A 26542-nucleotide genomic window follows, 5' to 3' on the forward strand; every position below is an offset into this window, starting at 1 on the left:
CACTGGACAGAGAAACTGCCTAGAAGGCCAGCATCACGGAGTCTCCTCTTCACTGTTGATATTGAGACTGGACAGAGGAACTCTGCCTAGAAGGCCAGCATCACGGAGTCTCCTCTTCCCTGTTGATATTGAGATGGGTGTTCTGCAGGTACTATTTAATGAAGCTGCCAGTTGAGGACTTGTGAGGCATCTGTTTCTCAAACTAGACACTATACATATATAAACACACACACACACACACACACATACATATATATATATATATATATATATATGTGTGTGTGTGTGTGTGTGTGTGTTTTGTACTGCGTACAAAACATTAGGTACACCGGCTCTTTCCATGACAGACTGACCAGGTGAAAACTATCCTCTTTTATTGATGTCACTTGTTAAATTCACTTCAATCAGTGTAGATGAAGGGGAGGAGACATGTTAAAGAAATCATTTTAAAACATGACAGGTGGAAGCTAAATCCTAGTCAATCTCTCACTCAGCAAGGATGGAGGAGAAAAGGACAGGATAATAGGAGAGGAGGCCACTATATACTATTGAGATGCAGCCGGTATTATTTTCTGCTGTTGTTGATTCCTGGTTTATATTAGGAGAGGAGCGTGAACTACCCGATCGCTGTGTTTAGCTGCGTTTCATCAAAACCATTAAACCCCTGCAGCACTAACACCGTCAAAGCGTGATTCATAGAAACTGAAGAAACATTGTGGTTAATAGAGTTAAATCATTATAGAGCAGGTTTTAACCTTAAGCTGTCGTTTATGTTTGTGCATGTGGCTGGAAGTGTGTGTGTGTGTGTGTGTGTGCACGCGCACCTTGGGGTCTTTGTCTACTTGTCCGTGTGTGCATGCATGTGTGGATTGGTTGGTACTTCTATCCTTGTGGGGACCTAAAATCACGAGGATAAAAGGCTATTTTAAGTTGAGGGTTAGGGAAAATAGGACTTTGAATGGAAATTAATTTTAGGTCCCTATGAGTATAGAACATAATGTGTGTGCATGCGTGTCTGTGTGGGTGTATTCACAGCAGCTCAGATGGCCACACTGTTCTCGATGCGGTCGGGGGACATGTAGTCGTAGGGCAGCTCCAACTTCTTGTTCCTGTCTGTGATCTCATCAGAAATGGCCCTGAGCTCGGCCTGCACCTTCTCCACCAGCCTGCGGGGAGCGCCACTGCTGAAAACAGGCTCACGATACTGACACAGAGGCACCTAGGAGAGGAAAGAAGAGATGGATATAAAAGACAAGATTTTAGCGGATAAGACACACAAGATTATGCAATCGCAATAAATAATCTGCTCTCAAATGAGTTGTCAGTACTTCAAATGCAGAAGTCCACAGACCCACTTCAAAATACTTTGAGCCATCTACGACTCAGTTTATTTTGTCCAATGTGTCCGGGCCTACGCATTGCCACAGTCATACACTGTATCTAGTTTTGTCCCATGGAATATATATTGTGGATCTAAAATGTTTTTCCTCATTATCCTGCACTATCGGACCACCATTTTATTACTTTTGCAATCGCAACAAATAATCTGCTCAGACCCCAACCAAGTATTATCAAAAGCCATGCTATAAATTCTTTGACAACCCAAAGATTCCTAGATGCCCTTCCAGACTCCCTCCACCTACCCAAGGACATTGGAGTGCATAAATCAGTAAACCATTTAACTGAGGATCAAAATTTTACCTTGTGTAATACCCTAGATGTAATCACACTTATAAAAACAAAAAACATTTGTCAAAGAAATGAGCTCCTTGGCAAATACCAGAGCCTGGAAGCAAGCTTCCAGAATATTGGAACTGAAATGGTGCTCCACCAAACTGGAAGTCTTCCAACTAGCTTGGAAAGACATTACCGTGCAGTATCTAAGAGCCCTCACTGCTGCTCGATCAGCCTAGTTTTCCAACCGAATTGAGGAGAATAAAAATTCAAAATGTGTTTCGATTCTGTCGCAAAGCTAACTAAAAAGGAGCATTCCCCAAGGGAGAATGGCCTTCATTTCAGCAATGTTGAATTCATGAACTTTGACGAAAAGATCACGATCATTAGAAAGCAAATTAGGGACTCCTTGAATCTGCATAATTGAGTTGGCCTGAGTCTTCACAGAACTGCCAGAACCTAGGATCAATGGAGACACTCAAGTTTTTTGACACATTCACACAAGTAGTCATGGCCTCTAAACCGTCCAGCTGCCTACTGAACCCTAATTCCAATGAAACTACTGAAAGAGCTACTTCCTGTGCTTGGCCCTCCTATGTTTGTCACACCCTGACTTAGAGATCCTTTAAATGTTCTATTTGGTAGGTCAGGGTGTGACTAGGGTGGGAAATCTATGTTTATATTTCTTTGTTTGTCGAGTATGGTTCCCAATCAGAGGTAGCTGTCTATCGTTGTCTCTGATTGGGGATCATACTTAGGCAGCCCTTTTCCCCACCTTCTGTTGTGGGATCTTGTCTTTGGTTGTTGCATGTGTTCCACTCCTAGCTTTACGTTTGTTGAGTTGTTTATTGTTTTTGGTGGAACATTTTATAATTAAATAAAATGTACGCCTACCACGCTGCACCTTGGTCTTCATTTAACGACGGACGTTACAGAAGATCCCACCACCAACGGACCAAGCAGCGTGGTCAGGAGGACTGGACCTGGGAGGAAATCCTGGAGGGAGCAGGACCCTGGACAAGGGCCGGGGAGTATCGCAGTCCGAAGGAGGAGATAGAGGCAGCGAAAGCGGAACGGCGACGATACGAGGAGTTAGCTCAACGAAGCAAGCACGAGAGGAAGCCCCTCAAACATTTTTTGGGGGGACACACGGGGAGATTGGCGGAGTCGGGTTCAGACCTGAGCCAACTCCCTGTGCTTACCGTGGGGAGCGAGTGACCGGTCAAGCACCATGTTATCCGGTTCTGGAACCATGCCTTCAGTGCACATCCACAGTCCGGTGCGCTCTGTGCAAGCTCCCCGCAGTTGCCGTGCTAGAGTGGGCATTCAGCCAGGACGGATTGTGCCGGCTCAGCGCTCCTGGCCTCCGGTGCGTCTCTTTGGCCCAGGATTTCCTGTGCCAGCTCTACGCACTGTATCTCCAGTTCGCCAGCATAACCCAGTGCGACCTGTGCCTTCTCCCCGCACTTGCCGTGCTACAGGGGGGATTCAACCAGGACGCATTGTGCCAGCTCTACGCTCCAGACCTCCAGTGCGCCTCCACGGCCCAGCATATCCTGCGCCGGCTCTACTCACTATGCCTCCAGTGCACCTTCATAGCCCAGTGCGTCCCATGCCAGCTCTCCACACTCACCGAGCTAAAGTGGGTATCCAGCCAGGAAGCGTTGTGGCAGCTCCCCGCACCAGGCTTCCAGTATGTCTCTTCAGTCCGGTGAGACCTGTGCCGGCTCCACATACGAATCCTCCAGTGATGATCCATGGCACGTATCCTCCAGTGATGATCCATGGCACGGAGCCTCCAGTGACGATCCATGGCACGGAGCCTCCAGTGACAATCCATGGCACGGAGCCTCCAGTGACGATCCATGGCACGGAGCCTCCAGTGACGATCCATGGCACGGAGCCTCCAGTGACGATCCCCGGCACGTAGCCTCCAGCGACGATCCCCGGCACGGAGCCTCCAGCGACGATCCCGGCACGGAGCCTCCAGCGACGATCCCGGCACGGAGCCTCCAGCGACGATCCCGGCACGGAGCCTCCAGCGACGATCCCTGGCACGGAGCCTCCAGCGACGATCCCCGGTCCGGTTCCTCTGGCGACGATTCACGGTCCGGCGATGATCCACGGTCCGGTTCCACAGAAGTGGAGGGATCAGCGTAGGGAGTGGGGGCTACATCCCAAACCGGAGCCGCCACCGAGGGGGTAGATGCTCACCCGGACCCTCCCCTATAGGTTCAGGTTTGCGGCCGGGAGTCCGCATCTCCGGGGGTGGGGGGTACTGTCACGCCCTGACCTTAGAGATCCTTTAAATTCTTTATTTGGTAGGTCAGGGTGTGACTAGGGTGGGAAATCTGTTTTATATTTCTTTGCTGGCCGAGTATGGTTCCCAATCCGAGGCAGCTGTTTATCGTTGTCTCTAATTGGGGATCATACTTAGGCAGCCCTTTTTCCCACCTTCTGTTGTGGGATCTTGTCTTTGGTTGTTGCATGTGTTTGCACTCCTAGCTTTACGTTCGTTGAGTTGTTTATTGTTTTTGGTGGAACATTTGTAATTAAAGAAAATGTACGCCTACCACACTGCACCTTGGTCTTCATTTAACGACGGACGTTACAATGTTGAACATATTAAAAAGCTCCCTATCCTCCGGATGTGTACCAAATTCTTTAAAAGTGGCAGTAATAAAGCCTCTCCGGAAAAAGCCAAACCTTGACCTGGAAAATGTAAACTCTTTTCCTACACAGTGGCAAGAAAAAATATGTGAACCCTTTGGAAATATCTGGATTTCTGCATAAATTGGTCATAAAATTTTATCTGATCTTCATGTAGGTCACAACAATAGACAAACACAGTCTGCTTAAACTAAAACACACAATTATACGTTTTATTTTGGAACATTCCTCTTTATAAAACTGTTTCAGTTCAGCAATATTCTTGGGATGTCTGGTGTGAACTGCTCTCGAGGTCATGCCACAGCATCTCAATCAGGTTGAGGTCAGGACTCTGACTGGGCCATTTTCTTCTGTTGAAGCCATTCTGTTGTTGATTTACTTCTGTGTTTTGGGTCGTTGTCCTGTTGCATCACCCAACTTCTGAGCTTCAATTGTCGGACAGATAGCCTAACATTCCCCTGCAAAATGTCTTGATAAACTTGGGAATTCATTTTTCTATTGATGATAGCAACCTGAGGTAGCAAAGCAACCCTGAACCACGATGCTAACTCCACCATACTTTACAGTTGGGGTGGGCTTTTTTTCCTCCACACATATTGTTATGTGTTCCTTTCAAAACAACCCAACTGTAGTTTCATCTGTCCACAGAATATTTTGCCCATAGCGCTGTGGAACATCCAGGTGCACTTTTGCAAATTTCAGACGTGCAGCAATGTTTTTTTTGGACAGCAGTGGCTTCTTCCGTGGTGTCCTCCCATGAACATCATTCTTGTTTAGTGTTTTACGTATCGTAGACTCGTCAACAGAGATATTAGCATGTTCCAGAGATTTCTGTAAGTCTTCAGCTTACACTCTAGGATTCTTCTTATCCTCATTGAGCATTCTGTGTTGTGCTCTTGCAGTCATTTTTGCAGGACGGCCACTCCCTAGGGAGTGTAGCAACAGTGCTGAACTTTCTCCATTTATAGACAAGAAGACAAATGTATTACCGTGGACTGATGAACATCAAGGCTTTTAGAGATATTTTTGTAACCCTTTCCAGCTTTATGCAAGTCAACAATTCTTAATCTTAGGTCTTCTGAGATCTCTTTTGTTCGAGGCATGGGTCACATCAGGCAATGCTTCTTGTGAATAGCAAACTCAAATTTTGTGAGTTTTTTTATAGGGCAAGGCAGCTATAACCAACATCTCCAATATTTTCTCATTGATTGGACCCCAGGTTAGCTGACTCCTGACTCCAATTAGCTTTTGGAGAAGTCATTAGCCTAGGGGTTCACATATGTTTTTCCAACCTACACTGTGAATGTTTTAAATTCTGTATTCAATATAGACAAGAAAAATACAATAATTTGTGTGTTATTAGTTTAAGCAGACTGTTTGTCTACTGTTGTGACTTAGATGAAGATCAGATAAAAATTTGATGACCAATTTATGCAGAAATCCAGGTAATTCCAAAGGGTTCACATACTTTTTCTTGCAACTGTATCCCATTCCCCTCAAAATGTTTTCAAAAAGCTGTTGTGCAGCACCATATGCTTTCCTGAAGACAAATAATGTATACGAAACACTCCAGTCTGGTTTTAGACCCCATCATAGTACTGAGACTGCACTCGTGAAGGTGGTAAATTACCTTTTAATGGCGTCAGACCAAGGCTCTGCATCTGTCCTCGTGCTCCGAGACCTTATTCCCGCTTTTGCCACCAACGATCACCACATTCTTTTGAAGATATTGGAAACCCTAATTAGTCTACACGGACAAGTTCTTGCCTGGTTTAGATCTTATCTGTCAGAAAGATATCAGTTCGTCTCTGTGGATGGTTTGTCCTCTGACAAATCAATTGTATGTTTTGGTGTTCCCCAAGGTTCCGTTTTAGGACAACTATTGTTTTCATTATATATTCTACCTCTTTGTGATGTCATTCAGAAATACAATGTCAACTTTCACTGCTATGCGGATGACACACAAATGTATATTTCGATGAAACATGGTGAAGCCCCAAAATTGCCTACCCTGGAAGCCTGTGTTTCAGACATAAGGAAGTGGATGGCAGCAAATGTTTTAGATTTAAACTCGGACAAAACGGAGATGCTAGTTCTAGGTCCCAAGAAACAAAGAGATCTGCTGCTTTGATCTGTAAAGGACCTCAGTGTTACTATGGACCCTGATCTCTCTTGACGAACATATCAAGACTTTCAAGGGCAGCTTTTTTCCATCTTCGTAACATTGTAAAAACTTTTTTCTAAGCAAACAGCTGGAGGCAGGGCTTTCTCCTACAGAGCTCCATTTTTATGGAATGGTGTGCCTATCCATGTGAGAGATGCAGACTCTCTCAACCTTTTTAAGTCTTTACTGAAGACTCATCTCTTCAGTAGGTCCTAGGATTGAGTGTAGTCTGGCCATGGGGTTCGAAGGTGAACGGAATGACACTGGAATGACGAACCGCCCTTGTTGTCTCTGCCTGGCCGGGTCCCCTCACCACTGGGATTCTCTGCTTCTGACTCGATTACGGAGGCAGAGTCACTGGCTTACTAGTACTCTTCCATGCTGTCCCTTTGAGGGGTGTGTCATGTCGTGCCAGGCTTTTTCCCACTATACTCGACTTGGGTGGGTTGAGTCACCGATGCAATCTTCCTGTCCCGTCTTGCCTACCCTCAGGCACGTGTGGTGGAGAAGATCGTCATGGGCTATACTCAGCCTTGTCTCATGGTAGTAAGTTTGTGGTCTGTTTATCTCTAGGAGTGTGTGGGGGCAGGGGTTATATCCCACCCAAAGTGCACCCTCTACCCTCTGAGATTATTATTTCACCCTGCTGGCAATCTATGAACATTTGAACATCTTGAATAACCATCTGGCCTTAATGGCCACCCCTCAGAGCCTGGTTCCTCTCTAGGTTTTTTTCTAGGTTCCTGCCTTTCTAGGGAATTTTACTTAGCCACCGTGCTTCTACATATGCATTACTAGCAGCTTGGGGTTTTAGGCTGGGTTTCTGTATAAGCACTTTGTGACATCTGCTGATGTAAAAAGGGCGTTATAAATAAATGAAATTGATGAAGATGTGTGTGTATTGTACATACAGCGCCTTCGGAAACTATTCAGACCCTTTGACTTTTCCCACATTTTATTACGTTACAGCCTTATTCTAAAATGTACGAAATAATTATTTTTCTTCATCAATCTACACACAATAGCCCATCATGACAAAGCAAAAACAGATTTCTAGAAACTTTTGCTAATTTATTTAATATAAAAAACAAATACCTTATTTAAGTATAAGTATTCAGTATAAGTATTCAGACTCTTTGCTATGAGACTCGAAATTGAGCTCAGGACAATCCTGTTTCCATTGATCATCCTTGAAATGTTTATTCTACTTGATTGGAGTCCACTGCTGGTAAATTCAATTGATTGGACATGATTTGGAAAGGCACACACCTGTCTATATAAGGTCCCACAGTTGACAATGCACGTCAGAGTAAAAACCAAGCCATGAAGTCAATGGAATTGTCTGTAGAGCTCCGAGACAGGTTTGTGTCAAGGCACAGATATGTACCAAAAGATTTTTGCAGCATTGAAGGTCCCCAAGAACACAGTGGCCTCCATTATTCTTAAATGAAAGAAGTTTGGAACCACCAAGAATCTTCATAGAGCTGGCTGCCCGGCCAAACGGAGCAATATGGGGAGAAAGGCCTTGGTCAGGGAGGTGAACAAGAACCCGATGATCACTCAGAGAGCTCCAGAGTTCCTCTGTGGAGAAGGGAGAACCTTCCAGAAGGACAACCATTTCTGCAGCACTCCACCAATCAGGCCTTAATGGTAGAATGGCCAGATGGAAGCCACTATTCAGTAAAAGGCACATGACAGCCTGTTTGGAGTTTGCCAAAAGGCACCTAAAAACTTCCAGACCATGGGAAACGAGATTCCCTGGTCTGATGAAACCAAGATTGAACTCTTTGGCCAGCATTCCAAGCGTCACATCTGGAGGAAACCTGGCACCATCCCTACGGTGAAGCATGGTGGCGGCAGCATCTTTCTGTGGGGATGTTTTTCAGAGGCAGGGACTGGGAGACTAGTCAGGATCGGGGGAAAGATGGACGGAGCAATGTACAGAGAGATCCTTGATGAAAACCTGCTCCAGAACGTTCAGGACCTCAGACTTCCAACAGGACAACGACCCTAAGCACACAGCCAAGACAACGCAGGAGTGGCTTCAGGAGAAGTCAATGAATGTCCTTGAGTGGCCCAGCCAGAACCCGGACTTGGACTCGATCGAACATTGCCGGAGAGACCTGAAAATATCTGTGCAGCAACGCTCCCCATCCAACCTGACAGAACTTGAGAGGATCTGCAGAGAAAAATGGGAAAAACTCCCCAAATACAGGATTGCCAAGCTTGTCGCATCATACTTGAGGCTTTAATCGCTGCCAAAGGTGCTTCAACAAAGTACTGAGTAATGGGTCTGAATACTTATGTAAATGTGATGTTTTTCTAATTTTTATACATTTGCAAAAATTTCTAAAAAACAGTTTTTGTTTTGTCATTATGTGGGATTGTGTGTCTTACGTAGTCGGCAGCGGGCTGGGACAGTAGGAACAGAGTGATGAGGAGGTTGCAGGTGGAGTTGACGTCCGGGAGGATGGAGAGAATCTCGTCTTCTGTCAACATGCCTTTGGTCTGGGGAGGGGGGTGCGTCATGGAGGCTGGGCAGTTGGGCATCCACAAGTCAAAATCCACCTGGAGGGAACAAGAACGGGAATCGGCAACACTTTGTGTCACAAATGATACCATATTTCCTTTAGAGCACACTACTTTTGACCAGAGCCCATATGTGTCTTAAGTGAAGATTTGGACCTATGTACTGTATTGATTGATGGGTACAGTTTATTGGTTAATCATGTTGATGGGTTAATTACCTGAGAGAAGTTGACAGCAGCGTGCAGCGCAGAGCAGCAGTATATAACCATGGTAACAAACTGAGAGAGTTCTGGTTTGGTTTGGAATGACTGTGGGCAACCTGAGGGAACCAGGAGGGGGAACAATGTAGTCAGTTAGTTATATAGTGAGATCATTTCAGTTGACAATCAAAAAATGCACAGCCATAGACTTTGAGAAACCACTTCTCATGTACGCAGTCGGCGTTTCAATTCATCCCAAAGGTGTTTGATGGGGTTGAGGTCAGGGCTCTGTGCCAGTCAAGTTATTCCACATCGATCTCGACAAACCATTTCTGTATGGACCTCGTTTTGTGCACAGGGGAATTGTCATGCTGAAACAGGAAAAGGTCTTCCCCAAACTGTTGCCACAAAGTTGGTAGCACAGCATCGTCTTGAATGTCATTGTGTGCTGTAGCGTTAAGATTTCCCTTCACTGGAACTAAAGGGCCTAGGCCGAACCATGAAAAACAGCCCCAGACCATTTTTCCTCCTCCACCAAACTTTACAGTTGGCACTATGGTAGCGTTCTCCTGGCATCCTCCAAACCCAGACTCGTCAATCAAATTTTGCATTGTGATCTTTGGCTTGACGAACAGTTATTGTGCTGATGTTGCTTACAGAGGGAGTTTGGAACTCGGTAGTGAGTGTTGCAACCAAGGACAGACTTTTACGCGCTATACACTTCAGCACTCGGCTGTCCTGTTCTGTGAGCTTATGTGGCTTACCACTTTGTGGCTGAGCTGTTGTTGCTCCTGGATGTTTCCACTTCACAACAACAGCACTTACAGTTGACTGGGGCAGCTCTAACAGGGCAGAAATGTGACTAACTGGCTTGTTGGAAGGTTGCATCCTATGACGGTGCAATGTTGAAAGTCACTGAGCTTTTCAGTAAGGCCAGTCTACTGCCAATGTTTGCATATGGAGATTGCATGGTTGTGTGCTCAATTTTATACACTTATCAGCAAGGGGTGTAGCTGAAATAGCCGAATCCCCTAATTTTAAGGGGTGTCCACATACTTGTGTGTGTATATATATATATATATATATATATATATATGTGTGTAAATTATTGAACAGTAAGTTTCACATAGGGTGTTATTGGTAGAACACACACACCGACCTGAGTGAGGGAGCTGTAGGAAGCCATGTGTGTAGATCTCAGTGATCCAGCTCTGCAGCTCAGAGTCCTGCTCCACATCCTGGTTTCCAAGGTAATACACATCCACCCAGCCACTCACAAATCTGCCACATGGTCACACAAAACACAACAGTAATGATGGTGCTTGTAAAAAGGAAGTGTGTTGTATGTGTGTGTACCTGTGCAGTGTGTGCCAGATTCTGAGAATTGATATCACAGCTGTAAATTAATTGTGTGCATGACTGTATTTCTGTGTGGGTCTGCGTGTGAGTGCCGGTGTGTGTACCTGTGCAGTGCGTTCAACACTCGCAGTGCATCGTGTGCATAATAGCTGTGTGTGCATACGTACGTACATGCGTGCGTGCCTGCTTGAATATGTGTACCTGTGCAGTGCGGTCCACACTCGCAGTGCGTCATGTGCATAGTAGCAGTGTTTGAGTGTGTGTATCCCTCTGTCTGCCAGGTCGTCAGGGACACACAGGGAGCGGTAACGCAGACGCTCTGTGGCTCGAGACAACAGTACAGGCAATGCCTCCAGACCACAGCCTATGGCCTGACACAACAGGAACATGCAATTTTGTGGTTATAAACTAGCAAACCTTTATAGGCATATGCACAAAGAAAATATGTGTACTAAAACATTGCAACTCACACAAACATTTCAAGACACACGATCATACCTTGTCAAACACTCCGTTGGCAGCCAGTAGAGAGGCCCTGGCTTGGATGTTGATCTGTAGTGTGGTTTTTATGTGAGGCATCAACAACTGCAACAATAATATTAATAATAACAAGTCAGATTCTGGCTCATGGCAGCTCTATAAAATTCAATTCCAACTGCAAGGTACTAGAGAAACAGATGTGAGCTCACGAGACTTCCGGATGGTTCAGGAGGTTAACTAAACTTTCACCTATGCAGCCTGGTCTATACGTAACAAGTAAACGTAAATCCGGGACACTCAAATTAGTATGATATGTTACGTTTGGTTTATGTAGGATTGAAGGTTATTTAAGGCAAAACAAAAGGAGGTTGTTTGTTCGGGGTGGGCGTATAACACAAAAGTTGCATGTTTAAGTCTCATCATCATTTTTAGTTGTTTTGTAACTACTTAGCATGTCAGCTAACCCTTCCCCTAACCTTAACCCAGGTAATGTTAGCCACCTAGCTAATGTTAGCGTTAGACATCCTGCTACCTAGCTAACTTTAGCCACAACAAATTGGAATTCATAATTAGTAGAGGCTGGTGGGAGGAGCTATAGGAGGACGGACTCATTGTAATGGCTGAAATGGAACGGAGTCAAACGTGGTTTCCATATGTTTGGTGTGTTTTTCGTTCCATTAATTCCATTCCAGCCATTACAATGAGCCTGTCCTCCTATAACTCCACCCACCAGTCTCCACTGTTTGTAACATATCATACCTATTGCAAATTTGTAACATATTGTCGGAATTGCGATTCCTAACATATCATACTACATGGAGGGAGACATATTTACGTTTACTATGTTACATCTAAACATCCAGGTTGCAGAACGATTCACAGATCTAATGAGTGGTGGTGTATTTATTAGAACTTTACCTACTATATTTACTATTGACCTGTTTATTACATACTATTTACCTGGTGTAGAGGGTGTACTTCTGGCAGCTGCCTGAGGGTGGCAGTGCAACACACCTCTCCCAACAGGTGGGTTCTGAGGAAGTGAGAGGAAAGCTGGTGGCACTGGAAGTCTGAGCAGCGCACCCAGGTCTTAGCCAACAGCCAATCAGGGCCAGGGTCAGAGGGCAGGAACACTGGGTTCTGAGGACCAGGGGCCTGCTGCAGCTGTGGGTATAATTAGTGGTACAATAGTTTCAGAATTATACATTTTTGTAGTAGCAATAACAGTAGTAGTAGCAGTACTAGTAGAATCAAACTAGTAATAGCATTCCCCTCTGGGTTAATAAAGTGGCTGTCTGCCTGTCAGTATGTACATTACCAGTCAAAAGTTTAGACACAACTACTCATTCCAGAGTTCTTCTTTATTTTTACTATTTTCTACGTTGCATAATAATAGTGAAGACATCAAAAAACTATGAAATAACACATGGAATCATGTAGTAACCAAAAAAGTGTTAAACAAATCAAAATATATTTTAGATTCTTCAAAGTAGCCACCCTTTTCCTTGATGACACCTTTGCACACTCTTGTCATTCTCTCAACCATTTTCATGAAGCAGTCACCTGGAATGCGATATCTTAACCGCCATAGATAACAATACTGTACAGCCGTATTCATTGACCTGGCCAAGGCTTTCGACTCTGTCAATCACCACATCCTCATCGGCAGTCTCGATAGCCTTGGTTTCTCAAATGATTGCCTCTCCTGGTTCACCAACGACTTCTCTGATAGAGTTCAGTGTGTCAAATTGGAGGGCCTGTTGTCCGGGCCTCTGGCAGTCTCTATGGGGGGGCCACAGGGTTCAATTCTTGGACCGACTCTCTTCTCTGTATACATAAATGATGTCACTCTTGCTGCTGGTGTGTCTCTGATCCACCTCTACGCAGACGACACCATTCTGTATACTTCTGGCCCTTCGTTGGACACTGTTAACAACCCTCCAGACGAGCTTCAATGCCATACAACTCTCCTTCAGTGGCCTCCAATTGCTCTTAAATACAAGTAAAACTAAATGCATGCTCTTCAACCGATCGCAGCCTGCACCTGCCCGCCCGTCCAACATCACTACTCGGTTCTGACTTGGAATGTGTGGACAACTACAAATACCTAGGTGTCTGGTTAGACTGTAAACTCTCCTTCCAGACTCACATGAAACATCTCCCATCCAAAGTTAAATCCAGGATTGGCTTCCTAGTTCGCAACAAAGCATCCTTCACTCATGCTGCCGAACATACCCTTGTAAAACTGACCATCCTACCGATCCTCGACTTCGGCGATGTCATTTACAAAATAGCCTCCAATACTCTACTCAATAAATTGGATGCAGTCTATCACAGTGCCATCCGTTTTGTCACCAAAGCCCCATATACTACCCACCACTGCGACCTCATTGGCTGGTCCTCGCTTCATACTTGTCGCCATACCCACGGGCTCCAGGTCATCTACAAGACCCTGCTAGGTAAAGTCCCCCCTTATCTCACCTCGCTGGTCACCATAGCAGCACCCACCTGTAGCACGCGCTCCAGCAGGTATATCTCACTGGTCACCCCCAAAACCAATTCTTCCTTTGGCCGCCTCTCCTTAAAGTTCTCTGCTGCCAATGACTGGAACGAACTACAAAAAAACTATGAAACTGGAAACACATCTCCCTCACTAGCTTTAAGGACCATCTGTCAGAGCAGCTCACAGATTACTGCACCTGTACATAGCCCATCTATAATTTAGCCCAAACAACTACCTCTCCCCCTACTGTATTTATTTATTTAGCTCATTTGCACCCCATTATTTCTCTCTACTTTGCACATTCTTCCACTGCAAATCTACCATTCCAGTGTTTTACTTGCTATATTGTATTTACTTCGATACCATGGCCTTTTTTGCCTTTACCTCCCTTATCTCACCTCATTTGCTCACATTGTATATAGACTTATTTTTCTACTGTATGTTTTACTCCATGTGTCACTCTGCTGTTGTATGTGTCGAACTGCTTTGCTTTATCTTGGCAAGGTCGCAATTGTAAATGAGAACTTGTTCTCAACTTGCCTACCTGGTTAAATAAAGGTGAAATAAATTAATTTCAGTTGACAGGTGTGCCTTGTTAGACGTTAATTTGTGGAATTTCTTTCCTTTTTTAATGCGTTTGATGCATTTGAGCATCAGTTGTGTTGTGACAAGGTAGGGGTGGTATACAGAAGACAGCCCTATTTGGTAAAAGACCAAGTCCATATTATGGCAAGAACAGTTCAAATAAGCAAAGAGAAACAACAGTCCATCCTTACATTAAGACATGAAGGTCAGTCAATCCAGAAAATTTCAAGAACTTTGAAAGTTTCTTCAAGTGCTGTCGCAAAAGCCATTAAGTGCTATGATGAACGGATGATCTCCGCATGTTCCCACCATGAAGCGTGGGGGTACTTTGCTGGTGACACTCAGTGATTTATTTAGAATTCAAGGCACACTTAACCAGCATGGCTACCACAGCATTCTGCAGCGATAAGCCATCCCATCTGATTTGCGCTTCGTGAGACCTTCATTTGTTTTTCAACAGGACAATGACCCAACACCTCCAGGCTGTGTATGGGCTATTTGACCAAGAAGGAGAGAGTGATGGAGTGCTGCATCAGATGACCTGGTGTCCACAATCACCCTACCTCAACCCAATTGAGATGGTTTGGGTAGAGTTGGACCACAGAGTGAAGGAAAAGCATCCAACAAGTGCTCAGCATATGTGGAAACTCCTTCAAGGCTGTTGGAAAAGCATTCCAGGTGATGCTGGTTGAGAGAATGCCAAGATTGTTCAAAGGTGTCATCAGGCAAAGGGTAGCTACTTTGAAGAATCTAAAATACAAAAAATATTTTGATTTGTTTAACACTTTTTTGATTACTACATGATTCCATATGTGTTATATCATAGTTTTGATGTCTTCACTATTATTCTACAATGTAGAAAATAGTAAAAATAAAGAAAAACTCTGGAATTAGTAGGTCTGTCCAAACCTTTGACTGGTACTGTATGCAAGCCAGCCAGCCAGCCAAAGATGACCAGACTCACTTGGATGGCGATGGGTTTGAGCTCCTCCTCCTGGTTGAGGTGCAGAAGGACTAGCGGGGCGGCGAGAAACTGCTGCTTCCCATTGATCACGTTGGCCGGGACACCTTCCAACATCTCGTAGTCCAGCAGGAAAATAGACCCTCTCTGCCGTGAACGCACAAAGGTGAAGTTTGAAGTTTCACACAGTGCAAATCCAACACACACTTGTGTGGTCCAGTGGTTGCTGCCGCTGACCCCGATACACGTATGCCAGAGTCAGCATGTGTTCAAATACAGCCCACTGCCCTTTGACTGTCGAGTTCCATTTTTCCAGAGCTTTGCAATCTCTTCAATAAAAGCTAAAAAAAAAACACTCACCGGCAGACAGACACACACACACACACCTCTAGCTCCTGTTCCAGTGAGGATCCGTCAGGCAGGAAGGGGCAGAGAATGTCAGAGTTGATTGACAGGTTGGGAGGGAGGAGGCGTGTCTGTCGCACCATGAGAGGGTTACAGCCGTTCAAACACTGGTAGCCAAAGAACCAGTCCTCAGCCCAATGGGCCTGCACATACTCTTCAAGGGAGGGAGAGAAAAGAGAAGGATATCAAGGGTTGGGGGGTTAAAGAGAGAGAAAGGACAGGCAGTGAGAATTGGTGTGTGTGTGTGTGTATGACATACTAGCGACAGTATTCTGGCTCCCATTGTGGCTGAACATGGTCTCCAGCTCAGTAAAGCTACTCCAGGATTCAGCTCTCTCATCAAAACCCCTTAGATACTGCAGATTGATGCCTGGGCTGAGAGGACAAATACAATGTGAAGGGGAAGACCAAATGTTTAGGTGAGGACAAACAGAATGTGGAGGGAAAACAATGTGGAGGGCAAACAGAATGTGGAGGGCAAATAGAATGTGGAGGGCAAATAGAATGTGGAGGGCAGACAGAATTTGGAGGGCAAATAGAATGTGGAGGGCAGACAGAATGTGGAGGGCAAACAAAACATTGAGAGCAAAGGGCTGACCTTTGGCGTGTGTAGCTGAGGTTGGGTCCCAGTTCCTTCAGACTGGTCATGTCCACACAGTGAGGGACACCCTCAGCAAACGTACGCCACCTACAGGGCAGACCACCACATGACATCAAACTATTGGTACTAAAGGCAAACTCACTTGATTCGTGTAAGAGCAGCTTTGTGTGAATGAGCCTTAATGTTCTACCTTCACACCTCCTCCTCATCCATAATGCTAACACCGATTTTAGAACTTTATTAACACTAAACCAAGTAAGCACCGACTGACGCAGGACTTCCATGGGTTTTGAGAAGTGGGGCGGCAGGTAGCCTAGTGGTTAGAGTGTTGGGCCAGTAACCGAAAGAATCCCTGAGCTGATAAGGTAAAAATATGTTGTCCTGCCCCTGAACAAGGCAGTTGGCCTATTGGGGAACAGTAGGTTATCAGGCCATCATTGTAAATAAGAATTTACAGTGCCTTGCGAAAGTATTCGGCCCCCTTGAACTTTGCGACCTTTTGGCTTCAGGCTTCAAACATAAAGATATAAAACTGTATTTTTTTGTGAAGAATCAACAACAAGTGGGACACAATCATGAAGTGGAACGACATTTATTGGATATTTCAAACTTTTTTAACAAATCAAAAACTGAAAAATTGGGTGTGCAAAATTATTCAGCCCCGTCACTTTCAGTGCAGCAAACTATCTCCAGAAGTTCAGTGAGGATCTCTGAATGATCCAATGTTGATCTAAATGACTAATGATGATAAATACAATCCACCTGTGTGTAATCAAGTCTCCGTATAAATGCACCTGCACTGTGATAGTCTCAGAGGTCCGTTAAAAGCGCAGAGAGCATCATGAAGAACAAGGAACACACCAGGCAGGTCCGAGATACTGTTGTGAAGAAGTTTAAAGCCGGATTTGGATACAAAAAGATTTCCCAAGCTTTAAACATCCCAAGGAGCACTGTGCAAGCGATAATATTGAAATGGAAGGAGTATCAGACCACTGCAAATCTACCAAGACCTGGCCGTCCCTCTAAACTTTCAGCTCATACAAGGAGAAGACTGATCAGAGATGCAGCCAAGAGGCCCATGATCACTCTGGATGAACTGCAGAGATCTACAGCTGAGGTGGGAGACTCTGTCCATAGGACAACAATCAGTCGTATATTGCACAAATCTGGCCTTTATGGAAGAGTGGCAAGAAGAAAGCCATTTCTTAAAGATATCCATAAAAAGTGTCGTTTAAAGTTTGCCACAAGCCACCTGGGAGACACACCAAACATGTGGAAGAAGGTGCTCTGGTCAGATGAAACCAAAATGGAACTTTTTGGCAACAATGCAAAACGTTATGTTTGGCGTAAAAGCAACACAGCTCATCACCCTGAACACACCATCCCCACTGTCAAACATGGTGGTGGCAGCATCATGGTTTGGGCCTGCTTTTCTTCAGCAGGGACAGGGAAGATGGTTCAAATTGATGGGAAGATGGATGGAGCCAAATACAGGACCATTCTGGAAGAAAACCTGATGGAGTCTGCAAAAGACCTGAGACTGGGACGGAGATTTGTCTTCCAACAAGACAATGATCCAAAACATAAAGCAAAATCTACAATGGAATGGTTCAAAAATAAACATATCCAGGTGTTAGAATGGCCAAGTCAAAGTCCAGACCTGAATCCAATCGAGAATCTGTGGAAAGAACTGAAAACTGCTGTTCACAAATGCTCTCCATCCAACCTCACTGAGCTCGAGCTGTTTTGCAAGGAGGAATGGGAAAAAATTTCAGTCTCTCGATGTGCAAAACTGATAGAGACATACCCCAAGCGACTTACAGCTGTGATCGCAGCAAAAGGTGGCGCTACAAAGTATTAACTTAAGGGGGCTGAATAATTTTGCACGCCCAATTTTTCAGTTTTTGATTTGTTAAAAAAGTTTGAAATATCCAATAAATGTCGTTCCACTTCATGATTGTGTCCCACTTGTTGTTGATTCTTCACAAAAAAAATACAGTTTTATATCTTTATGTTTGAAGCCTGAAATGTGGCAAAAGGTCGCAAAGTTCAAGGGGGCCGAATACTTTAGCATGGCACTGTACTTAATTGACTTGCCTAGTTAAATAAAAATGTTTAAAATGTGGTTGATTTCAATGTTCACAGACGCTGATTTCTTGTCCAGTCCCCCCCAGCTTTGATTTGCCCCAAAAATAAACGTCTATGATTGGTTCAGATGTGGTCTGGTCCAGACCAGCCTTGATTTGGCCCAAGCATAGACTTATCCCACCGAGCACATCACACGTAATTTCAACATGGAAATGTGGGTAATATTTGATTCACCCACTCAAAAAGGACTACCAGAAGTTTTATCACTATGCTTTCAACCATCTAAAGCACAACCAAATTCCAATGGAAAACTATGTCTGATCTTTAGTCGAGTTGTCATCTGAATGTGTTATCATTGCGCTATCAACCATTTAAAAGCACAACATACAATGTCAGATATTTTGTATTTATACAACAACTTAATTTGTTATCACTTGCAGTTGAAATGATATTTAACGTGCATGGTACAAGTGATCAATGCTGTTCCAGATTCTGTGTAGATTATTATAGCCCTTGTGAATATTTCCACAGATCTGCGACCTTTGCACGCTATGGTGAACATGCACACTTTCTATGATTACATAAGACATTTATAGTTAAAGTAACCTCAATGTACAGTGCATTCAGAATGTATTCAGACCTCCTAACTTTTTACATTACAGCCTTATTCTAAAATTGATTAAATCATTCCCCCCTGATCATTATTTATTTAAATAAAAAATAAAATTGTAAAACAGAAATACCTTATTTACATAAGTATTCAGACCCTTTGCTATGACACTTGAAATTGAGCTCAGGTGCATCCTGTTTCCATTGATCATACTTGATGTTTCTACAATTTGATTGGAGTCCACCTTAGCTAAATTCAATTGATTGGACATCATTTGAAAAGGCACACACCTGTTTAGATAAGGTCCCACAGTTGACAGTGCAAAAACCAAGCCATAAGGTCGAAGGAATTGTCCGTAGAGTGCGAGACAGGATTGTGTCAGGGAGGTGACCAAGAACCAGATGGTCAATCTGACAGAGCTCCAGAGGTCCTCTGTGGAGATGGGAGAACCTTCCAGAAGGACAACCATCTCTGCAGCACTCCACCAATCATGCCTTTATAAGTGGCAAGACGGAAGCCACTCCTCAGTAAAAGGCATATGACAGCCCGCTTGTAGTTTGCCAAAAGGCACTCTCAGACCATGAGAAACAAGATTCACTGGTCTGATGAAACCAAGATTGAACTCTTTGGCCTGCCAAGCTTGTAGCGTCATACGCAAGAAGACTCGAGGCTGTAATATCTGTCAAAGGTGTTTCAACAAAGTACTGAGTAAAGGGTCGGAATACTTTTCATTTTTAACAAATTTGGCAAAGATCAGCATGAACATTAAAATCTGATGCAATCTGAGCCTGAAGAGCCATAAATTGAATACATTTTAGGAGCCCTACATTAATGACATTTAAAGAGCCCAAGCCCAAAAAGGCCCAAATGAATGTGCCGTTATCCAATACATATACTGTATGATATAGGCTACTGTACATTACACGAGACAGAAAAAAATAAAAAAGTCCATAGATGTAGCTAGCTATATGCTCTACTAGGTAAATACATGAAACTAGCTCCAGTAGGCAAATCTAGCTCAGTGCTTTCTGTGGTGGGGCAGCCAGTGGAAAATATGTGTGTGTAGGGGTTGGTAATGTTCTCTAGTCGCGTCGTGATTGGCTCAGTGTTTTGTCACTCACGAGTCACTACGTCACCGCAAAATCTATGGGGAGAGCTCGAAAATTCAAGCCGCTTGGGTGCTGCCGTAGATTTACATTAGAAATGCACATCCAAGAACGCTCAAGGTCATTGGCCACAGATAAAATGATGGCATATCACATTATATCTACCATAGCTTTGATTGGACTGTTCATGCCAACATCATACTTTTAAAATCTTAGCTAGCAAGCCTGCAGTCATCATCATGAATCAAGTCGATAAAGAGAAGTCGATGAAGAGAAATTATAGATAAAAGGTATTTGTGCTCATCGACCATTTGACAGAAACATTACTGCTATTCAATTGAGTGGGTGTGTGGTCCAAGTCTGGGTTTAAGGGTCTCTTTTCCAAGATTAAAAGGATGAACATTCAAAATTGCCCATGCTGTCAATCCAACATGACTTCTGCCGCTCTCAAAACAACTGGACGCTCGGAACTGGGAAATCTCAGACTTCAGTGAGTTCAAGACAACTGAGAACTCAGAAAAAAACTAGCCCTGACTGGGAAAATACGTTTTGAACAGGCATCCAACTAGGAATTGCAAGTCGGGAACTCTGGCCTCTTTATAGAGCTCCGACCTGAAGATCACTGAAGTCATGATTCAACCTTGTTTTTTTCAGAGGTCCCAGTTGTCTTGAAATCATCCTAAATGCAGATAATGCCAGACTGTGATGACAAAGTTTGATGACAAAATTTGCCTACAAGAAGGACTGCCGCACCACCTTCCTGTTACAGTGAGCACAGCACAACAAGGTGAGTCCAAACATTTATTGTATGCTGCTGCATAAATTATGTAATATGCCAGAGAGATATGCATATTGTCTGTAGCTAGGAAAGTAATACAAAGTGTATGTCGTGTAGCAAGCTGTTAGTAGCCTATGTGCCTCACCCTAATAATTTGGTCCCTTTCCCCCTCATAACTTCTGACTTGGTGGTGCACATCAAGCCTATAGCCTGTTTTAGAGAAATGTCAACATTGAATATTGTAAGAGCTTTCATTGTCTGCTTATATGCCCCCTTTATTTATCCTACGGTTCTGACTTAATGTACTGGAAGAATACTGTAAGAACGTTCCATGTTCTGAATTCTGTCACTATACATTTCAAAAGTGCTGAACAAATAGTTATATTGACTACGTCCGTCCTTGCTCGGTCATTAATGTCTTCATTGAAATTACGGATCGCCTCTTATCCGCTCGTCGTCTCCTTATGCTATAGTTTGTACATCTCAATTGTCGGTAGAAGCCACATTTGTTTAAGCAATTCAGCCATTATGAACTGTTTCGCTGCCAGACAAGGCTCTGCTGATAGCCAGGTGTAGCGGTGGTAAGGATTCACTTCATGATGCTGGAAAGAAAGCTCTGATGTTGAGGCAGCTTTATGTAGGCTCTAAACATTTGTGGGCACCGTTTGTCACCGCTATAGTGCAATTAATGCATTGTTTAGTGGTGTGTTGGGTAGTGGCTTTGCTGGCATGCATCTAAAACAAATGTGGGGACTTTGCCCCACCAAGATTTACATGCTAAAATTGCCATTGATTACGGACATCGTTCAAACCACGAACCATGAAAACGCAGAAGAGAACATGTGATTCTGGTGAAGCGCATGTGGTTAGAAAATATGATTAGAACATTGAAATATAATAGGGCCTATTGTATAATTAGTAAGCTGACAGTGCATTCGGAAAGTATTCAGACCCCTTGACTCTTTCCACATTTTGCTATGTTACAGCCTTGTTCTAAAATGTATTAAATTGTTTTTCCCTCATCAATCTACACACAATACCTCATAATGACAAAGCAAAAACTGTTTTTTAGGAATTTTTGCAAAAACAGAAATATCACATTTACATAAGTATTCAGAGCCTTTACTCAGTATTTTGTTGAAGCACCTTTGGCAGTGATTACAGCTTCGAGTCTTCTTGGGTATGACACTAAAAGCTTGGCACACCTGTATTTGGGAAGTTTCTCTAATTCTTCTCTGGAGATCCTCTCAAGCTCTGTCAGGTTGGATGGGGAATGTCGCTGCACAGCTATTTTCAGGTCTCTCCAGAGAAAAAGTTACCATAATGAGATGATAGGTCTACATGCAATGGGAACTGTGCTCCATACTGAGATGGACTGTCTGTCCCCATCTTGAGTCCCGATTCATCATGCAGAAACCATAGAGAAGCCAGATCTGGACATAGCATATAATTTAACAGTTCCATTTCACGCCATGCTGTTAATAGAAATAATTTATTATAATTTACCATTTTAACCAAGAATGTTTTAAAAATTGAATGCACAAATATTGTACAATCCAGGTGTGCTGTAACGGATCTCGTCCTCCAAAACGCAGTGTGGTAAGTGTCCATAATGTTTAATAAAAACAACAGAACACTGGAACAAAACAAAATAACGTGCATCAACGAAACAGTCCCGTGGCGACAAACACTGACACGGAACACCCACAACCCAACAGTGAAACCCAGGCTACCTAAGTATGATTCTCAATCAAGGACAACAATTGACAGCTGCCTCTGATTGTGACCCATACTTGGCCGAACTCAAAAACCAACATAGAAAAACAAACAGACTGCCCTCCCAACTCACTCCCTGACCATTCTAAAACAAATAATAAAATAACAGAACTATGGTCAGAACGTGACATGTGCAAAGCTCTTAGAGACTTACCCTGAAAGACTGTAGTCGCTGCCCATGATTCTAACGTGTTGACTCAGGGGTGTGAACACTTATGTAAATGAGACGTTTCTGTATTTAATTTTCAATAAATTTGCCAACATTTCTAAAAACATGTTTTCACTTTGTCCTTATGCATTGTGTGTAGATGGATAAGAACAAATATCTATTTAATACATTTTGAATTCAGGCTGTAACACAACAAAATGTTGAATAAGTCAAGGGGTATGAATACTTTCTAAAGGCACTGTAAGTGACAGATGGGATCGATCTCCATTTTACTGTTTTAATTGGAAATATAACTTTTGAATGTGTCAATGTTTTCTTTATTGACGTAGGTGTAAGATAAATGATGTACGGTTTAAATTTGTCCATAGAAACAACTACCCAAAGAATAATTTTCAATGTGGTGACTTCAACGTCTGTAAAATACGTATTTTCAACATCCGTAAAATAAGTTTTATCAACGTCCATATGATAAGTATTTTCAACATCTTTTCAAATCCTTTTGCTCCCTGGGAAGTGCCTGGTGGTAGAGTTAGGAGATGTGTTGACAGTGAGCGAAGGAGATGTGTGGGAGAGAAAAGATGATACGAGGAGTGTTGTGTATAGTAAGAGGACATTTGTTGTGGTTTAGTTGCGATACCTGATGTGCTGCTGTTTAGTGTGCAGATCTTTGAGTCTGTGGTCCTTCAGTGTTTGCACAGTCTCTGAGTTCAACAGACACACTGAGAGAGAGAGAGAATATATGATATGATTAAAATATGAAGTCTACACCACTTCCTCTTTCCATGGTAACGTTATGGTATGTAGTTCTCACAAATTGCCTGGTTCATCAGTGTGACGGAAAGAACTCTTACTCACACTTCCTGTAATATGGGGTATGACCATGTGATATATTTTTTTAAATGTTAAAAATGTTAATTAATAAAACACTCTCACTGTCTCCATTCCGTAGCTCCACGTCACCATCTACAGACCGGAGCCACCTGCTACAAGGGAAGTGCTCTACCCCTTGGTGCTGTAGCCCCGTCCCTTCCTCCTGTCTGTCACACAGCCTCCGGACCTCCACCCCTCTGCAGTGCCAGTCCAGGTCCGGGAAACCCGTCCGAGCCTCCAACCGTAGCCGGACCAGAACTACTCGACCCAGTGCCACCTCTGACCACACTCTGACCACACAGGCCTGGAACAGGGATAATGGGGGGAAAAAACTTTAGGTAAAGTGCTTTGAAATTGGGTGAAAAGCTATCTAAAATGAAATAATGTTTTATTAGACAACACAAACTGCAGGTTAATATACTGACAGAGAGAGGGGGGGAGAGAAAGAGGAGGAAGAGCGAAAGGGCAAGGGGGAGTAAGAGAAAGATGGGGGAGCGAGAGAAAGATGGGGGAGCGAGAGAAAGATAGAGAGGGGAGCAAGGGAGACAGAGAGAACTCACTGATCCAGGTAGGAGGTGGTGCTGGTTGGCCCCAGCGTTCACTGAGATGGGTGGGGTTTCGCCACCCTCTGAGCCAATCAGAGTGAGCCGTAGGATGCTGTATGTTCCAGAGGTGGGGGCTGGTAAGGTATGGACGATCACCTGAAATTCCTCCATGGCACTGACCATGACACACACACAAAACCACGTATTTGCATGCACTGAGGAGAGTGGCATTCTTCTGTGTTCGATATTTGAATTGGAAATCATCAGGTCATTGCTGCATCTTGTTCATGACTTGTCAACCATGCTGACTTGACATATCACTACCGTACAATACACAATGTGCAGTACAAAAAAATGGCTAAATGCACATTCAATTCAATGATAGGCTTTGATCACGTTGATACCATAATAACAGTCCCCTGTTATGAATAGGCCTATTTTACAGTTTTACAATTCATCATGTGTGGTTATGGTAAATAAATATGTAAAGGTGCACTATGCAGAAATTTCCCAATTTCAGTTTGTGACAAAATAAGAAATGTATAGTGTAGAAAGTCATTGTACCATCTAAATAGCTGTAACATCTTTTCAATGACCTCAAATATTGTATTTTCATTTTTTGAAGCTGAAAGTAAAAGATGCAAAAATGAAACTTAAGAACGGGAACCGATTTAAGGCTTCTTAGACTTGCTTTCAATGAGAATGACATTTATAACTCAGATTTCTATGTGAATTTGTTCTGGTCACCCAAAAAGTTACATATTGCATCTTTAATTTAACCTATGTATACTTATCATGACTCAATCAACAGTGCAAAGTTGTCTAATAACCCAGTGTTAAGTTTTATTCTCTAAGGGAAACTGAATAATAAGAGAGACACTTACCTTCTGTTTTCCTATGAAGAACACAAACACAGCATACTGCAACTGCCAGTGTGTTCCTTTTCGAAAGACACTTGTTGGTCTCAGACTAGACGTAACATAGTAAACGAAAATCCGTGACATTCAAATTAGTATGATACTGAATGTTACATTTGGTGTTGGTATGGTTACATAAGACAGACGGTTAGTGGAGGCAAAAAGAAAAGGACGGTAGTTGGTCGGGGTGGATGGGTGGTCATATAACGCGAATGTCTAGCGACACAAAGGTTGCGTGTTCGAATCTCATCGCGGACAATGTTTAGCTAATTAGCTACTTTTAAACTACTTACTACTTCATAGCTACTTTGCAACTACTTAGCATATTAGCTAACCATTCACTTAACCCTTTTAGCTAACCCTTCCCCTAACCTTCAACCTAACTCCTAATCTTAACCCTAACCCCTAGCCTAGCTAATGTTATCCAAATTGGAATTTGTAACACATCATACATTTTGCAAATTCATAACATATTGTACGTTTTGCAAATTCGTAACATATTGTAATTTTTCCAAATTTGTAACATGTTATACGTTTGAAACATTTTTAATAAATCATATCAATTGTAATTCTTAACATATCATACGAATTGGATAATGGACATCCACAAATTAATACATACCATAAAATGCTAAATGGAGGGTCTCTGGGTTAAGTACAAAATAATACAAAATGCTCTGAGACCAGATTGGTTGCATTCATCCAACCCAATGTGTGGGTGGATCTTGTGCTTGCTTACTTCCTGGTCTGTCACTATTAGCCAAGGCTACTACTCATAATCAGTCCTCAGATATAGGCCTGCTATCTGTTTACACAATCTTATACATTCATTTGCATACCTCCTTTTGCGTAGGGCATGAATTAATGTTTCTTGATAAACAGACTGGTCTGGTAGCCTATTTGTTTATTATGAGCTCAGGGTAGGAAGGTAGGCCTAGCATTCAATGTAAGACTTTGTCAATTAATAGCTGACCAATTTCTCATTTACTGTAGTCTTATAAAAGAAGCCATAACATGTCATAGGTCTTCATATTTCCGTTATCTGCCTACATATTTTTGTTGTGACTAATACATTCCCGCACTAGAATATGTACAGAGCATTCGGAATGTATTCAGACCCCTAGACTTTTTCCACATTTTGTTAAGTTACAGCCTTACTCTAAAATCTATTAAATTGTTTTTTTCCCCCTTCAATCTACACAATTCCCCATAATGGACAAAGCAAAAACAGTTTTTTAGAAATGTTTGCAAATTTCTCTAAAAAAAAAAATATAAAAAAAATATCACATTTACATAAGTATTCAGACCCTTTACTTTGGCAGCGATTACAGCCTCGGGTCTTCTTGGGTATGCCGTTACAAGCTTGGCACACCTGTATTTGGGGAGTTTCTCCCATTCTTCTCTGCAGATCCTCTCAAGCGCTGTCAGGTTGGATGGGGAGTGTCGCTGCATAGCTATTTTCAGGTTTCTCCAGAGAGGTTAGATCGGGTTCAAATCTGGGGTCTGACTGGGCCACTCAAGGACATTCAGAGACTTGTCCTGAAGCCAATGG

The 26542-nt window shown here is 43.2% G+C and overlaps 1 protein-coding gene across 1 annotated transcript; it reads right to left on the bottom strand.

Moving 5' to 3' along the window:
• Positions 1–362: 362 nt before the first annotated feature.
• zgc:152891 (uncharacterized protein LOC767741 homolog) lies at positions 363–25043 on the bottom strand. Its single transcript, XM_024379405.2, has 15 exons — positions 24958–25043; positions 24089–24248; positions 23592–23832; positions 23296–23377; positions 16129–16218; positions 15790–15905; positions 15512–15684; positions 15129–15272; positions 12037–12240; positions 11095–11181; positions 10798–10967; positions 10397–10518; positions 9256–9356; positions 8906–9076; positions 363–1219 (listed from the first exon to the last, which is right to left on the bottom strand). Exons 2-15 carry the CDS (start codon positions 24242–24244, stop codon positions 1040–1042), a joined length of 2037 nt encoding a protein of 678 aa, XP_024235173.1. The 5' UTR covers positions 24245–24248; positions 24958–25043; the 3' UTR covers positions 363–1039.
• Between the last annotated feature and the right edge of the window lie 1499 nt (positions 25044–26542).

The sequence above is a fragment of the Oncorhynchus tshawytscha genome, linkage group LG19 (genome assembly GCF_018296145.1).
Source record: "Oncorhynchus tshawytscha isolate Ot180627B linkage group LG19, Otsh_v2.0, whole genome shotgun sequence".
Taxonomy (NCBI): domain Eukaryota; kingdom Metazoa; phylum Chordata; class Actinopteri; order Salmoniformes; family Salmonidae; genus Oncorhynchus; species Oncorhynchus tshawytscha.